At 42.5% G+C, this 16,682-nt stretch overlaps 1 protein-coding gene across 1 annotated transcript; it reads left to right on the plus strand.

Annotated features, from left to right (window-relative positions):
* The first annotated feature begins 528 nt into the window (after positions 1-528).
* SLC2A3 (solute carrier family 2 member 3) lies at positions 529-12,349 on the plus strand. Its single transcript, XM_045839751.1, has 10 exons — positions 529-864; positions 2,444-2,536; positions 3,075-3,235; positions 5,230-5,470; positions 5,758-5,920; positions 6,418-6,605; positions 7,882-7,986; positions 8,371-8,472; positions 8,958-9,161; positions 9,913-12,349. The coding sequence occupies exons 1-10, from the start codon at positions 850-852 to the stop codon at positions 10,129-10,131; spliced, it is 1,491 nt and encodes a 496-aa protein (XP_045695707.1). The 5' UTR covers positions 529-849; the 3' UTR covers positions 10,132-12,349.
* The last annotated feature ends 4,333 nt before the right edge of the window (positions 12,350-16,682 follow it).

A 16,682-nucleotide genomic window follows, 5' to 3' on the forward strand; every position in this document is an offset into this window, starting at 1 on the left:
AGTTTGGATCCAATCGCTTAGGCAGTTGATTCTCTCCTTCTTGCAGCTTAGAGCAGTTGGTCTGGCTTCTGGATATTCAGGTTTCCTTTCTATTTGGAGCGATTATGCCAATCAGAGGACAAGTAGAGTCATAAATTGTCCCAGTTCTCCCCTCCCTTTTCTTCTCCCTGACTGTCCTTTCCTCCCCTTCAAGACTGTAGAACCAGTCAACAATCAAAAAGCAGCTGATAAATTCATAGGATCGTGAATTCTGCTTACACTCCTTCAAACAACCTTAACTCTCAGATAGCAGCACCCACTCGACCCGGCCTTAAAAGATAGCATTTATTCTCCTCTCCTGAAAGAGTGATTTAATTCTGAGCAGATGTGAGAGCAAAAAATAAAGTGAATTTGCCCTCCCTCCAGGCTTTTCTAGAAGCATTTTGTCTGTGAAACTAAGAGGCTGCTTTTAAAAGAAAGGGAAGGAGGGCAAGCCTCAGAAAAACGGAAAGAAGTGCGGGGTTAGAGAAGGATGTGGGTTTGAAAGGGGAGGGAGTTGTTGCCTAGAGTGGGGCTGCCTGCATGTTACAAAAATTCCTATGGTCACGGTCACGGGAATATTTGGGGGGCGGTTCTAGGGTAAGGTTGGGGGCTTGGCTCCCAGCCTGGCTCCACCCTTTGCAGGGATTATAAATAGGTGCTGGGAGTGCTCTCAGATGTTGCCAGTGAGTGTGAGGGTCAGACGTAGAGCCTCTCTGAAGACCTGAAAAGAGAAGGACATTTTTGAAGGTTTTGTTGGCTGGAAGAGGTGTCTCTGGAATCCCACTTCTAGATCTCTCTTGAAGATTTGAAAATAATTAAGTTAGGGCCATGGGCACTCAGAAGGTAAGGATGATGTAATTACCAGTTATTTCTGCGCGTTTGGGGTGCGCTCTGAAAGGCAAACCGTAACAGTGATTGCTCTGCTCTATTTTATTCTAAGTCACCTAGCCATCGGTAGGCCTTTCCTTGTCTCCTCCAGCTTGCTGTGCTAGTTTCACCAATTCTCTTTGGATGTCGTACCTTAGAGAAGATGTATTCTACTTCTATCACCTTCCTTTCTTAGGGGAAGGTGTGTTCGTTTCTCAGGTTTATTTTACGTAATTACACCCTACGGAGGTTGAACCCGTTGAGTGAGTGTACCGGGAACAGGGGCCGCTATAGGAGTGTGGGTCCTGGCGCAGTATGAAGACATCTCTGGAATCATTAGACCTTGAAAAGACCTGAGATTTGTTTGGGGCCCTGGTGTCCAGCCATCTGTTTGCTCTATGACCTATGAGATTCCCTGGATGCTAAGAGAGAATTCCTGTTGTCTTTCCTATTGTGGTTATGATTGTGAGTTCGTGATATAATAATATATTATTGTGAATTATGCAGTATTTGTAGGGAGAAAGGCATTTTCACTAAGGTAAACTTATTTGAAAATAAAGGAAGGTAAAAGAAGGGATAAAAATGGGAAGGAAGAAGAAAAGGCTCTCAAGGGTAGTACAATGAAGGGGAACAGATGTTTTTACTAAAAGGAAAAGGATTAAACAGAAAGAGCTAGGCACTGGCAGAGGGGCCTCAGGGATCCTTACACCTAGTTGCCTGGAAAGCAAGGTCAATTTGGGAAACTGAAATCCTCAGCCTGCCACTAGTCTGATTGGAGAGAGAAAGAGTTTGATGAATGGGCAGGCAGTGTGGTGTGAAGGATGGCCTCGGGCATAAATACTGAGTTTTCTTTGACATGGAAATCTAAGATAACACCAACTTGAAATATTTCTGGCAAGCTGAGAGATGACTGGGTTGATTTCTGTTCTCTGCCCCCCAAATATGTCTCCTAGGTGTTGGGTTGGGAGGGAACTTGTGTTCTCCCCCTGCTGGGTGATGGATAGCAGTACAGTATTAAGTAAACTGGAAGAATTTCAAATGGGGCCAGGACACAATGGGTAGATACTGTCAATTACGTGATAGAGATACAGAAGAGCAGCTCATCGGTGAAGACAGACCACCACTGCCACTATCGCTCTGGGGCTTCTGGGGAATCTAGGGTACTAGTGAGACTGCACTGGATGTAGCTGTTTCCAAAATAATCTCTTTTTAGGAATCGTAATCTGTCTTTTCCTCCCATATCCTCCCTCCTAAATTCTTTAATTCCTCAGTACAATTCTGTTTGCTTTTACCTGGGGCAATTTTTTTTTTTTTGAATTCCAGACTGACTTAGTACCTCTTAAACTTTTTCCTTCCCAAGTTTCCTCTATATACCTATTCATATATTTCCAAGTAAGGTCTTCACTGATAACCTGTTTTGTGTTCCCCACTCATGCTAAATCTCATTAAGTTTTGGATCTTCCAGAGGCCATTATCTTAATATATCTTCTTAATTAAGAAGAGACAATTATCAGAAGTAAAGGACTGTTTCTCCCCCTCCCCCTCCCCCCCTCAGGTCACCGCTCCTCTGGTCTTTGCCATCACAGTGGCTACCATAGGCTCTTTCCAGTTCGGCTACAACACCGGTGTTATCAACGCTCCAGAAACGGTGAGTACCAGGCAACTCGGGTTAGGGTTTGGAATAGGGGAGTTATTCCCTTAAGTAGGGTTTCAAGAACTAAGAATTTCAGATGAACTTGGTATCTAGCCTGGTTAACACTGAAGAGGGGGAATAATATTGGTGGGCTTAATAAAGTAGACTTACTTGAATCATTAATCCAAAACTTCGATGCTCTCTATATCCTGCACTGTACCCAGTCTTCCTTTCACCCCATGATAATATACTTCCCCTTCTGACTGGTTACAAGGGAAAGAGAAGGCTCTTAGGAGAGCACAGAGGTACTCACTGAAATCAGTGCCACTACCTGCTGAGATTTTCAGAGCAAATAAAAAATTGGACTTTTCAGAGTAACGTTCACTCCACTGTTACCTCTGTCCCATTCCCAGCTAGTTATTCCCTTGGTTCTCTACTTGGAGAGTAGTAATTGTAATGTTCCCCTAGGGAAGGGAAGACCCCCCCCAAAGTTGATCTCTTTTCTCATCCAACTGTAACAGTCTGCCTTCCCATCAACCACTTTAACTTGCAGATCATAAAGGACTTTATCAATTACACTTTGGAAGAGAGCTTTGAAAACCCTCCCAGTGAGGAGTTACTAACGTCCCTCTGGTCCTTGTCAGTGGCCATCTTCTCCGTTGGTGGTATGATTGGATCCTTTTCCGTTGGACTCTTTGTCAACCGCTTTGGCAGGTATTGACCAGAAGCTGGGCAAGGAAGGGGGGTTATCCTGGTTGTACAGAGGACAGGTAGTGAGAATTAGAATGGGATGGTGATGATGTATTTGAATGACAGCGCCTCAGTTTCTGATCAAGGGAACTCTAGTCCAGTAAAGTTCACGATGGGAGTTTCCCAGAAATGTACTTTATTTATAAGGTCAGTTGTTTACTTTTCTTAAAAATTCTGGGGCTTTGTGCAAATATTTTTATTACTTTACACAGCAAGATAGGGAGGAAAAATTTGTATTCCTTAGTCTTTGGCAAATGTGGATAATGGCTAAATAAGTAAACTGAAATATTTTTCCCTGAAAAAAAGAAATTGTATCTTTTCACTTTATGCTGGCTTAATAAATGTCTTAGAGGGTGGAATGATTTCAATAGTGACTGGTGAAAGAGCCATTTTGTTTGCTAATTATATGTTCTGGAGATGTCAATAGAATTCAAATTTCCTTTAAAAAAAAATGAAAGCACTTTTCTTTTCGGAGTCTGGGGAGATGACAAATGATCTCATTGTCCTGCCAGCCCTACAACCTGCCCCCTAAGGCCCTCAGTGAAATGGTTTGATCCCCCACCCCGCAAAAATGAAAGGAGACTATTTTATTTAATAATGTTTGATTTTTGTTTTGAAGACCGTACAATTTTGTCTACTAAAGTTGTTAAAATTAACATGGGTTTCCCAGAACTAATATGGCTTCTTTCTGTTATCTTATCAGTAAAAGAGCCAGTGGAGGAGGGGGAGGGAACAGGGAAAGGAATGCAGAGAGAGGCAACACTGAGAATGAGGGATGAGATTTTTCTCTAAAAGGGCTCTCTACTGTGGCTTGACCTTTAGTATCTCCCGGGGAGCTTCTAAACGTCCCAGTGCCGGTCCTGGCTGCTGTGGCTCAGCGGGTTGAGTGCTGGCCTAAGAACTGAAGGATCATAGATTTAATTCCAGGTCAGGGCACAAGCCTGGGTTTCAGGCCATGTTGTCCCCAGTTGGGGGCCTGTGAGAGGCAGCAGTCTGTGTTTCTGTTCCTGTCTTTCTCTCTCTCCCTTTCCCTCTCTCTAAAAAATAAATAAATTTCTTTAAAAATAAAATAAAGTAAGTCCCAGTGGCAGCCCTGAACCTGTGTATCCATATTTTTCAAAGCTTTCCACATAGTTTCAATGGGCCCACCTAGAGTCATTGCTAACGTGTTATGGTGCTGGTTCTGCCTAACAGCTTCAGTAAGTTTGCAGTGTTAATCTCCCGCCTGTCACATTTTTAGCACATAAAAGTTACATAAATACAGTAATTTATTATTCGATACTGGTTATCAATACTAATTGTTCTTGATATCACCACAGTCCAGCCTAGAAGAGAGCTGAAGTTGACTGCTTTTTGCATATGTGATATGGAAATTATTTTTTTTAATTCTTTTTTTTTAAGATTTTATTTATTTATTTTTAGAGAGGGAAGGGAGGGAGAGAGAGAGAGAAACATCAATGTGTGGTTGCTGGGGGTCATGGCCTGCAACCCAGGCATGTACCCTGACTGGGAATCGAACCTGCGACACTTTGGTTCGCAGCCCACTCTCAATCCACTGAGCTACGCCAGCCAGGGCTTGGAAAATTTTTTGTGATGTGGAAAAACCTGTCTGAAATACTCTGTCATTATTAGTATGTTGTTGATGTATCTAAGGAAGTACATTACAACTAGATGTAGTTGGAAGCATTGGCTCAAAAATATTTCTTGAGTGTGTTCATGGACCAGACGTACATATCACAATTGCCTATGGCAGTAGTTCTCTAGGTCAGTTTTTTGCATATAGAGATGTAAGAACCATTGATTCCAGTTACCGCAACTAGAAATGTTTTCATGACAGAAGTTGGAAAAGTTAAACCACAAGAAGAGATGTATGAGTTTGGGGGACAGTGTAATAAGGAAAGAAGGGGAAAGATGAGGATTATTTTGCTAATGTTACTTGTCTTTGTTTGAACTTGCAGGCGCAATTCAATGCTTATTGTCAATCTGTTGGCAATCGTTGGTGGCTGCCTTATGGGATTCTGCAAATTAGCCCAGTCAGTTGTAATGCTGATCCTGGGCCGGCTGGTTATTGGCCTCTTCTGCGGACTCTGCACAGGTTTTGTGCCCATGTACATTGGAGAGGTATCTCCCACTGCCCTGCGGGGGGCCTTTGGCACTCTCAACCAGTTGGGCATCGTCATCGGGATTCTGGTGGCCCAGGTATTCTACAACTTAAACTTAATGAGTGTTAGTTTCAAGGCTTATTAAAAGAGTTAACATAAAGTCCTGAAAAGAATGTCTGGTACATATTCAACTATATGTAAGTTTCAGATATTATTATAGCTCACAGATAGCTAAAGAAGCAGACAGAGTGGAAAAGGAAAAGAAACATTTATCTTTTCCTGTGGTAAAAGAATGGATGATTTTCTAAACTTTTTTGTTTGTTTTAATCAACTTGTGGCCTGTAAAGTATGGTGTTTATAGTATTATCTTTGTCTGGTTTCTAGATCTTTGGTCTGAATATCATCCTGGGGACTGAAGATCTTTGGCCTGTGCTGTTGGGCTTCACCATCCTCCCAGCTCTCCTGCAAAGTGTAGCCCTTCCATTTTGCCCAGAAAGTCCTAGGTTCTTGCTAATCAACAAAAAGGAAGAGGATAGTGCTAAGAAGAGTGAGTATCTTTCACACCTTCACTACAGGAACTATATAGGGTTGTGGTTTATTTTAGGACAAAAATATTGGATCTGTTTTTGGTCATCTCCTTTCTCTGACCCTCGGAACCCAAGTGAAGAGTTTTCACTTAGTTAGGAACTTTCAACCCCTAAAGAATGGGGTAAGAAGCCCTGGCTGGTGTGGCTCAGTTGTTTGGAATGTCATTCCCTGCACCAAAAGGCAGCGTGTTCAATCCCCAGTTAGGGCATGTACAAGAGGCAACTGATTGATATTTCTCTCTCACATTGATGTTTCTCTGTGTGTGTCTCTCTAAAATTAATAAATTTATCCTTGTATTAGGATTTTTAAAAAAGAATGGAGTGAGAAGTAAGGCATTGGTTTGAATTGCCATATGCAGGGCTCATCTCAGATGGTTTCTCCCTAGCTGTCTCATGGGAAAAGTGGATCTGGAACAGCACCTTATCTTTATCCTTTCCTCTTTGTTCCCTTCACCAGTCCTCCAGCGACTGTGGGGCACACAGGATGTGAGTCAGGACATCCAGGAGATGAAAGACGAGAGTGCTAGGATGGCACAAGAAAAGCAAGTCACTGTGCTGGAACTCTTCAGAGTACGGAGCTACCAACAACCCATCTTGATTTCCATCATGCTCCAACTCTCTCAGCAGCTCTCTGGAATCAACGCTGTGAGTATCGGCCTGTGTGTCCAAGGCATCCTATGGTATTTCACTTAAAACATGTGACCAGTCCTGGCCAGTGTAACTCAGTGGATTGAGCACTGGCTGTGAACCAAAGGGTCGCCAATCAGGGCACGTGCCTGGGTTGCAGGCCAGGTCCCCAGTGGGGACCACATGAGAGGCAACCACACATTGATGTTTCTCTCTCTCTTTCTCCCTTCCTTCCCCTCTCTCTAAAAATAAATAAATAAAATCTTTAAAAAATAAAAATAAAAAATATAGCAGCCACTCCAGAAATGTTGAGTATCCAGGTTTTGATTTGGTATTGGTTTTATTTCTTAAAATTATAGTGTTTTCCATGTGGAAAAATGAGGAAGTAAATAAAAATGAAAAAATGTGTCACCCTTAGTCTTGGAATGGACAGTTAACATTTGTCCTCTTCTAGACTTTTTTCAATAAATAAGACAACACAGATTTTTTTGACCACTTTTTTTTGCCTTTTTAAAAAAGATTTTATTTATTTATTTTTTTAGAGAGGGAAGGGAGGGAGAGAGAGAGAGACATCACTGTGCGGTTGCTGGGGGTCATGGCCTGCAACCCAGGCATGTACCCTGACTGGGAATCGAACCTGCGATGCTTTGGTTCGCAGCCCGTGCTCAATCCACTGAGCTACGCCAGCCAGGGCTTGACCACTTATTTTTTATTTCCAGCCCTCTTTAACTTTGATCCATCTTATATGATGTTACCAATGATATTGTAGGCCATACAACCAAAGTAGATATCAAAATTTATATGCCATCGCTTTTCTCTAGGATTTTACTTTCTAAAATCAGTATAAAGCCCAGGGGAACGTTTAGGAAATCAAGATGTGTGGGGGCACACTGGCAACTTCACACTGAGGTGGCCTTGCCTGTCTGTGTATTTTTTTTACAACTGGAATAGAGACTATGAACTTGAGAGTTGGTGGGGACAAAGTGGGAAACTAGTAATTGGCAGGTGGTCTTTATGCTCTCTACGCTAATATCAGCCTCCTGCTTTTAAGTCATGATTGTAGGCAGAGACGATATTACCATACCTTCTATCCATTTGCAGATAAAATATTCTTTAAATACTGACTTCATGCCCTGATGGTTTCTCATCAGGCTTTGATTGATATGATTAAATCATTTTGTTGTGAAGAATTTTTCGAAACACAGTTGACACTCTAAATAGTAAGTTGCTTCTATTGTCAGCTGCCAGGCCCAATTGCTATTTCAAAGTTGCATCTTCTTTTGTTTATTCTTAGGTGTTCTATTACTCAACGGGAATCTTCAAAGATGCGGGTGTGGAGGAGCCGATCTATGCCACCATTGGTGCCGGTGTGGTTAATACCATCTTCACTGTAGTGTCTGTAAGTTGGATGGTTTGATCTTCTTGGGGGGATGGGGCTTGGGGGGAAGAGGAATTCTTGCTACATGTGTTCAAAGATGGGTTGCATATATCTCCACTTCCCTACCAGTATTTTAAACCTTTTGTTGTTATTGAATTCCTCTTTGAGGGACGAAGAGGTATTGAGTGATAGGTGTAAGTAGCCTTTACTTTTTCAGGCACATGTAGAATGTCTGGGGAAGAGGGAGGTTATAGAAGGGGTTGTCATCGAGGATATGTTAAACTTTGAACTGGAAAAGGGGAAGTCTAACTATAACAAGTACCCTGCTATTGTTAAGGCAGATTCGGGGGGCTCATACAGTTTTCATGAAAAGGAAAACAGACGCATCATGTTTTCTTCTTTTAGCTGTTTCTGGTGGAAAGGGCGGGAAGAAGAACTCTACACATGACTGGCCTTGGAGGAATGGCAATTTGTTCCATCTTCATGACCATTTCCTTATTATTGAAGGTAAGTGCTCTTTGAGTGACGAAAAGGGAGGGGAGGGAAGGGGAGGGTACAGTTGAGTCTCTGGGATAGGGGTGAGTAGTTGAGGCTGGAGATTGATGAAGTCAAATTTGGGAGCAGCAGCATGTCCAGAATGTGAAGAAAAGTAGGTCACCACAGATAGGCAATTAAATTGCTATAATCCTTACATCTAATTTATAACATGTAGCTTGTAAAATACATTATATAATTTAATTCTTAAAATAATCTTGAGGCAATTATTTCTATTTTATAATTGACGAAATGATCTCAGGAAAAATGGTATGTGTATGATCACATAGCTAGGATTCAAAAATCCAAAACTTTTTACTCTAAGTCCGGTACCTCCATTATACCACAGGACAGAAGAAGCTTTTCAGTATCAGTCAGTATTCATCCCTGGGAAGCTGGATCCTGCCTAGGTCATGCTATCTTTAACATTAATTTTCCTCTGTTCCTTCCTCATATAGGATGAGTACAACTGGATGAGCTTTATCTGCATTGGGGCGATCTTGCTGTTCGTGGCGTTCTTTGAAATTGGCCCAGGCCCCATTCCCTGGTTTATTGTGGCCGAACTCTTCAGCCAGGGGCCCCGCCCAGCTGCTATGGCAGTGGCTGGTTGTTCCAACTGGACCTCCAACTTTTTGGTTGGACTGCTCTTCCCTTCAGCTGCTGTAAGTAAATTAAAGCAAAACTCACCCAATCCACTTAAGCCATGTTTACAGTATGATTACTGGCACCATGAAGGATTCTATTTCAAGAGATTTGAACCAGATTTCCCCGCCCCCTTCTGATTTCTAATGACATACAGAAAAAGAAGGAATGACAGCAGAAAAGATTGAAGCGGGAGCATAAAACTGGGAACTTTTAAAAGACCACTGGTCTGAAATGATATAAGCATTGTTCTACCTAGAAACGGAATGGTAGTGATAAGCCGAGCCTCAAAGGATTTCAAACCAATACTTAAAATCCATCATTTGAATTGGCATTTTGGCCTGGTGATCTTAAAGGCTCACTAAGTAAAGGATGTTAAGGAATGAGGTGGGTCCTGCTAGAAAATGACCTGCAGCTGATTTTGATAAAAGAACTTGCAATAGACATCTATAATACATTTTGTATTTCTGTGAGTCTTTCATAAGCCTAGATTTTAACAGTGATAATCAAAAATCCTAAAATACTCAATAGGTATTTACAAGCATCTAACTTAAATGAATAGGAAAAAGAGTAACACAGAATTATAGAGAAAAACAGTAAGCTAGTAATGGAATCCTAAATGAATCTCTGAAGAAATGTTACCGTTTTCATTAACTGTGAAAGGGTTAGGGCTTACAGTCTGTTGGAAATATGGATGTGAAGAAATGGAGTTTGTCAGTGACCCACCAGATTTTTATATATCAACACTCCTTTGTCTGTTTTCTTTTGTAGTTCTATTTAGGAGCCTACGTTTTTATTATCTTCACCGGCTTCCTCGTGATCTTCTTGGTCTTCACCTTCTTCAAAGTCCCTGAGACCCGTGGCAGGACTTTTGAGGAAATTACACGAGGCTTTGAAGGGCAGGCGCTGGAGGCTAACCGAGCTGAGAAGCACCCCCATGGGGAGATGAGGAGCATCCCGCTCGATAAGGAGGCCACCACCAACGTCTAAGCCATGCTTCCTTCCCGCCTCCCTCCCAACATGAAAAAGCAACCTCTCCCCTAACGGCGGCGGAGAGACCTCATCAGGTTGTAACCCAGGACTGTTTCTGAATGCTGCTACTTGATTCTTTTGTCAGCCCACACTCCATGAACACTCAGAGGAACCCAATGCTGGGGTTAGCTGTAACTTCAATGGCTTTTTAAACATTTCATTTCCTGGACATTCTCTTCTGTTTAGGAGAGACCAAGTGAACCTACCTTCATTTCAGGAGGGACTGGCTACTTGGCATTTGATAACTCTGCCAGCTTTTCCTCCCTTAAGTTCTAATATTTGCTTCATCCAGTCATGTAGGGGAGAAAGCATTCCCCCCACCTCAGACTCACCAGGAAACAGATCACATGAGAGTGTGGAAGGCAGAGAGGGTTTACATAAGAGCACCTGCCTCACTTCCATATAGTGCTGCAGAGCAAATTAATTTGAGTTTTATTTATTTTATCTTCTGGTTTTATTGCATAAATATTTATTTTTTTAAGTGTAATTTTACCAAATAATGAAAACATAAGGAAATAGAGGTTAGGGGGAGGTGTTTAAAGAGTTTATGGGGTGGAAGATTTGATACTGGAGAGGTTTATAGTTTGATAAGGGAAGAATTTAGGCAGAAAGCTAATGTGTTATTGGAGAGTATATGATGTGGTGTGTGAGGTTTGCATGTTGCCTCTTAACAATTTCTGTCCTTCAGATAGAATGTCTCAAGTTCAGTTTCTCAAAGTCATGTGCCTGTATAAAGAAGCTACTGGTTCCTTGCGAACTTTATTCTTTGTTTAAGATTATACGTAGTATTACTTGAAATTTAGTATTATTACTAATTGTAGTTAATGGTGGTTGATGGGTTCTGATTTTGGATGGTGTCCCGAGAGGGGAAGGTTGTTTGTAGAAATCAATCCTCTTCTCCCCTCACTGGAGCAAACAACTTCTTCCTCTTATGGTGGACTCAGACTTTTTTTTTTTTTTTCCCAATGCTCCTACCACTTATCTGGTGGGAGAGCAACATAAAATATTGGTTCTTGGTAAAGGTTTGTTTTTCCTCCACTTTGTTCTTTAGGTGATTTTAGAGGTTTAGATTTTTTTAAGTTTTGTTTTAAGCCATAGCTTTAAAAGAATTCATAGGAGAGTGTTCATAGCTAAGCTGGGTTTGTAGCTTCAGCCCTGGGAGAGGTTTTTTCCTGAATGATTATTACCTAGTTGAAGTATGTTATTGCTTTAGAGGCAGCTCATGCTTGTTTATGTCTGTTACCATGTCAAGTTACTCTTGTTACCGTGTCACCATAGTATTATGTCAGGTGCCCTAAGAGCACGTGAATCTTTCCCATAGACCACATTTGAGATGGTATGAGTAAATGTGCAGTGTAGCCCACACTTGCGAGTATGAATGTATGTGCACTGTCACTTTGCTCTGGGTGGAAGCAGTTTACTGGTAACTTGTTACCTCGGTTCCTATAGCCCCCTTTTGGATGGAATGTGTAGAAACTCAGTCCAGTGTGTCTGAGTAACACTGCCTCTGCTGGGTGGCATTTGTATCTATGGCTAATTCCTAACACGTGGAGCGCTCAGCCTCACTCTAGATTCAGAAAATGGGAGTAGGAGAGTGTGAGATCAGGACAAGTGGTGAACTAGGGGAGCCAGAGGGAAGTCATGGGGGAGAGGGAGGCGTTCTTTTCAAGGGGATAAGAAACACTCTGAAGACTTGTACACCTGGAAAGTTTCAAAGAGTTAGATGAGATGGAGGTACTCGTACTTGCCATAGGTCGTGGGCACCTCCACAATCTAGTTTCCCAGTGTTTTTGTAAATGGAGATAGGGCCCCAGTGATTCCCTCTCTTCCCCTTTTCATATGTTGCTTGATCTCCCTTTCCCTCCTTGGTGCTTAACACATTTCAGGCCCTTTAGCCAAATCCTTGCCTATGACAATATTTCAGTTTTCAGTTCTTGCCATTCCCTGTGGTCATTGAGCCTCTGGATAACAACTCACAGAGCTACGGTGTGGAGCTTTGCTGGGACAGGTGACTTTCCTTCAAACACACCTCCGCTTTCAGCTCCTCAAACACTGTGGGTTGGCAGTAACGCTATGTGGAAGTTTTCCCATTTTCCAGTGACCAGATTGTGAATATTTCTAAATGTTTTATATTATTAATGTTACTGTGGTTTTTTGTTTTGAAATAAAAATTCTGAATGTATACTATGATATCACAGGCTTGGTTTTGTTTTGTTTTGTTTTTGTTCTTTAACAACAAAATCCACTTGATATCCTGGTTTAGCCATTCTGCACCTATTGTATCTGTCCCCATCTTTCCCTCCTTTCCCACCTCCACCCAGCCCTGGCCCCTCCTTCCCTCAGGCCATTGCCACACTGTTGTCTGTGTCCATGCATTTTGCATGTATGTTCTTGGGCTAATCCCTTCACCTTCTTTCATCCAGTGTACCCCTCCCTTCCCTTCTGACAGCTGTCAGTCTGTTCTATGTATCTCTGCCTCTGCTTCTATTTTGTTTGCTAATTTATTTTGTTCATTAGATTCCACAAGTAAGTGAGATCATATGTTTTCTTTCTTGGACTGGCTTATTTCATTTAGTGTAATAATCTCCAGGTCTATCCATACTATTGCAAAAGGTAAGAGTTTCTTTTTTATAGCTACATAGTATTCCATTGTGTAAATGTATCACAGCTTTTTTATTCACTCATCTTCGGATGGGCAACTGGGCTGTTTCTAGATCTTGGCCATTGTAAATAATGCTTCAGTGAACATAGGGGTACAGAATTAGTGTTTCAGGTTTCTTTGGATAAATTCCCAGCAACGGAATCACTGGATTAAAAGACAGATCCATTTTTTAGTTTTTTTGAGGGAGCTCCATACTGTTTCCCAAAGTGGTTGCACCAGTCTGCAGTCCCACCAACAGTGCACTAGTTTTCCCTTTTCTCCACAATCTCACCAGCACTTGTTTGTAATGACAGTATCATCCTGGCAGGTGAGTAAATTTCTTACAAGTACAGTCTCAGACATATGAAAATAACAATTCTTGTTTGTTATGCAGATGAAATGAAAACATCTTAGTGCTTTACTTTGAATAGTTAAATTGTGTTGCTTTCTTTCCCTAGCGAGAATTCTGTTTTTCTCTTACGTACTTTCCTACTTTGTTTCTCCTTCAGTCTTTGATCATTAAAAATCAATCCTATACTAATATGTTAGAGCGTTCATGTCACACATATAAGTGTATATGTCACTATCCTACTTAAAATTCTCAGTAGCTTCCAATCAACTACAGAAAACAAACTTAAGCCCCATTGTGGGCACAACCACTCCAGGGCTAGGTCCAGCTCCCTTTTCAGTTTGATTTATCATTTTGTAGTTACCCTTTCCATAGGAAAATACCTGACACCCACTACAACACACCTAACACCTCCGTGCCTTCACTTACATAGTCCGGACACTGCCTTCCCTGCTTCCATCCACTTACTAAAGATACTGGGATGGCTGCTTTCTTTTATTTATTTATTTTTAAAATTGTATTTAGTGAGATGGGAAGGGAGAATGGGAAAGAAATAATGTGTGGTTGCCTCTCCCACACCCCCAACTGGAAATCTGACCACAACCCAGGCATATGTACCCTGACTGGGAATCGAACCAGCAGCTCCTTGGTTTGCAGACCGTCACTCAATCCACTGAGCCATACCAGCCAGGGCTTTCTTAAGCTATTGATTCAGGAGAAAGAGAGAGAAAATCACTGATTTGTTGTTCCACCTATTTATGCATTGATTGCTTGTATGTGCCCTAATAAGGGATAGAACCCACAGTCTTGGCACATCGGGATGATGGTCTAACCAACTGAGCTACCCTTCCAGAGCCTAAATGGCTGCTTGCTTCTACTCTGCTCAGGCATAAGCTCCATACAGCATTCCTTACTCCTAGCATAATCCTTACCAGGAATATCCAACCTCTTAGCATCTCTGGGTCACATTGGAAGAAGAGTTGTCTTGGGCCACACATTAAACATACAAACACTAACGAAAACTGATGAGCAAAAAAAAAAAGGTCTGTGCATAATTTTTGATATCTGCCACCACAAATAAGCAAAAAAGTCTCCTTGCTCACTGAAGGCTAGCCCCACTGGTCTTTCTAGTTCTCATATATATCAAGTTCATTATCACTTAAGGTCTTTACACTTGTCCCTTTATGCTTAGAATATTGTGCCTCAAAATTCTGCATGGCTGATTCTATCTTGTGAGTTAGGTCTCGGTTAACAACCTCTGTAGAATGTAAGCTCCATAAAAGCCTGTACTTTGTCTTGTTCATACCTACAACACTGCCTTGACATTTAATTGATGTTTATTAAGTGTGTCAGTCTGGCTCCTATCTGAAGACAGAGATCGGACATTGATTTAAACAGTGTTCAGTATAAAGAATATCAAGCTATAAAAAGAGTAAGTAAAGTATAAGAGATGTAAGAGAACTCAATATGGCATCCAAGAGCTGAGGAGAGTATCCAGGTAAGAACGAAGTTGAAAGGGGGAGCCACCTCCCAAATGCAGAGAGGTTCAGATCTTGTTAGAAAAGGCATAGCTGCATTCCACTGGACAGCAGAGAAATTGGCTGCACTGCACGAACCAGAGCTGGTGAGCATTCCCCAAGCAAGCAGGAGACACCTCTTCAGGTGAGCCACAGCTGATAGTCAAACGTATGAGTTAGAGCACCCATATGGGTGGGGAGCCTGGAGCCTTGTAGAAAGCGATAGCCAGACCTAGGCTGGGGCTGTGTCGGGTGTCTGAGGGAGCTTGCTTTCTGGGTGCATGGCTGGGGAGGGCACCAGCAAAAGTTCTGTCACCTTCGCCTGTGGTGCAGCCACTGGAACCAGCAAGAGAAACCTCCCCTCCTCCTACAAGGTTCAACACCGTCAATGGGAAAACTTTATTGTGCTTAACATTTTAAAGAAGAAATGATATAAAGGAACCATATCCATTAGCACCAAGCAGGTATTGAGGGATAAATTGGGAGCTCAGAGGCAATAGATAACTCGCACAATACTTGTTGGATGGCTGGCTGGATGAAGTGGTCTTTGGTTGAAAGGATTTCCTCCTTCCAAACTTCCCAAAGCCACCTGCGCTTGAAATTAAATTCCAGTTGAAATGTGTCACTTTCTTTTTTTTAAACCAAAAATGTTACCTCCCTAATTTCGGCCGAAGTTCCAGCTGGGTGATTCCAGCTGAGGATGGGTCTGCTGGTCTTCCCAGAAGCTGGCTAGGTGAGACAAGGGAAAGGCAAAGGGGAGGCCTCATTCTTTGCGCTTCAGAGCTGCGTGATGACGTTAGCCTTGGGGACCAGGCTGCAGGTGAAGATTGAGCGCCCCCACCCAGCTCAGGCTCTTCGGGTTGGTGGTCTTAACCAGCCGTCCCCTATCACCATGGAGAACCCCTTGGGTGACGATTTCCAAAATGTGGCACCAGTTAATCATCTAGCAACCAATCTGTGTCCTTGATCCCGGCCGTGGTTGCAGGCGGGTATCCGCGTGGCTCCCTGCAGTATCACGGTCCCAGACTCAGCGGCGGCCGCCTAAGAGCACGGGGGCACTCAGTTCAGCCAGACGAGGCGTGGCCTTGAGGCCTCGACCGCCCAACCCCCCAGCCAGGCCACCGCGGGGGCAGACCGCGCCTGGCTCGGGGTGAAACCGTCAGACTCTGAAGCCAGCGGGGCTTGGCTGAACTGGGTTTTCCGCGAGCCGCCCGCACTGCGCAGGCGTGAGCGGTGGAAGACCCTGCCACCCGGTTTTGATCAGATCAGGAAAACCATTTCTGGCTCGAACCCAGGATATGCTTGGAACCCAGCAAACTTTCAAGTGCAGGTATTTCCTGCCTTTCTTATTCTGGGGTGAATGTACCCTTCCCGGATTGCTCTAGACTTTGTGACGTATTTGATAGAGTTGAGTCATCTGAGTTAAGATAGATTTCAGAGACTAAATTCAAATTCTCTTTCTCTGTCTCTCTCTGAGGAAATTGAGCCTAGCGATTGAGTTGGCAAAACTGGAACTGGCACTCTTGTCTTTGACTAAACGCTCAAGGACTAAAATCAAGTTAAGTAGTCAACAAGCTTTAAGTGTGCCGGTTTCTACACACTTTTCCCAAAATGTTTTATTATTGAACATTTAATCCTTATCAATCTCAAGTGAGAAAAGAACCCTGTCCTCTACGTTTGCATTTTTATTGAGGCTGAACTTTTCAAATACCCTTTTTTGAATGGTTAGGAGGTGTTTTTATTTTTTAAACAGAAAAATGCCATTTTTTCTTCTTCATTTTTAAGAAAGATTTTATTTATTTTTTAGAGAGGGGAAAGGAGGGACAAAGAGAGGGTGAGAAACATCAATGTGTGGTTGCCTCTCGTATGCCCCTCACACTGGGGACCTGGCACACAACCCAGGCATGTGCCTTGACCAGGAATCGAACCCACAACCCTTTACATAGTTGATCATACCAAAGACCCACTCCAAGATTTGCCTAATGGTAAGTAGAAAGGGAGG

Source organism: Phyllostomus hastatus, unplaced genomic scaffold (genome assembly GCF_019186645.2).
Source record: "Phyllostomus hastatus isolate PE091 unplaced genomic scaffold, TTU_PhHast_1.1 phas_contig_308, whole genome shotgun sequence".
In the NCBI taxonomy this organism is placed as follows: domain Eukaryota; kingdom Metazoa; phylum Chordata; class Mammalia; order Chiroptera; family Phyllostomidae; genus Phyllostomus; species Phyllostomus hastatus.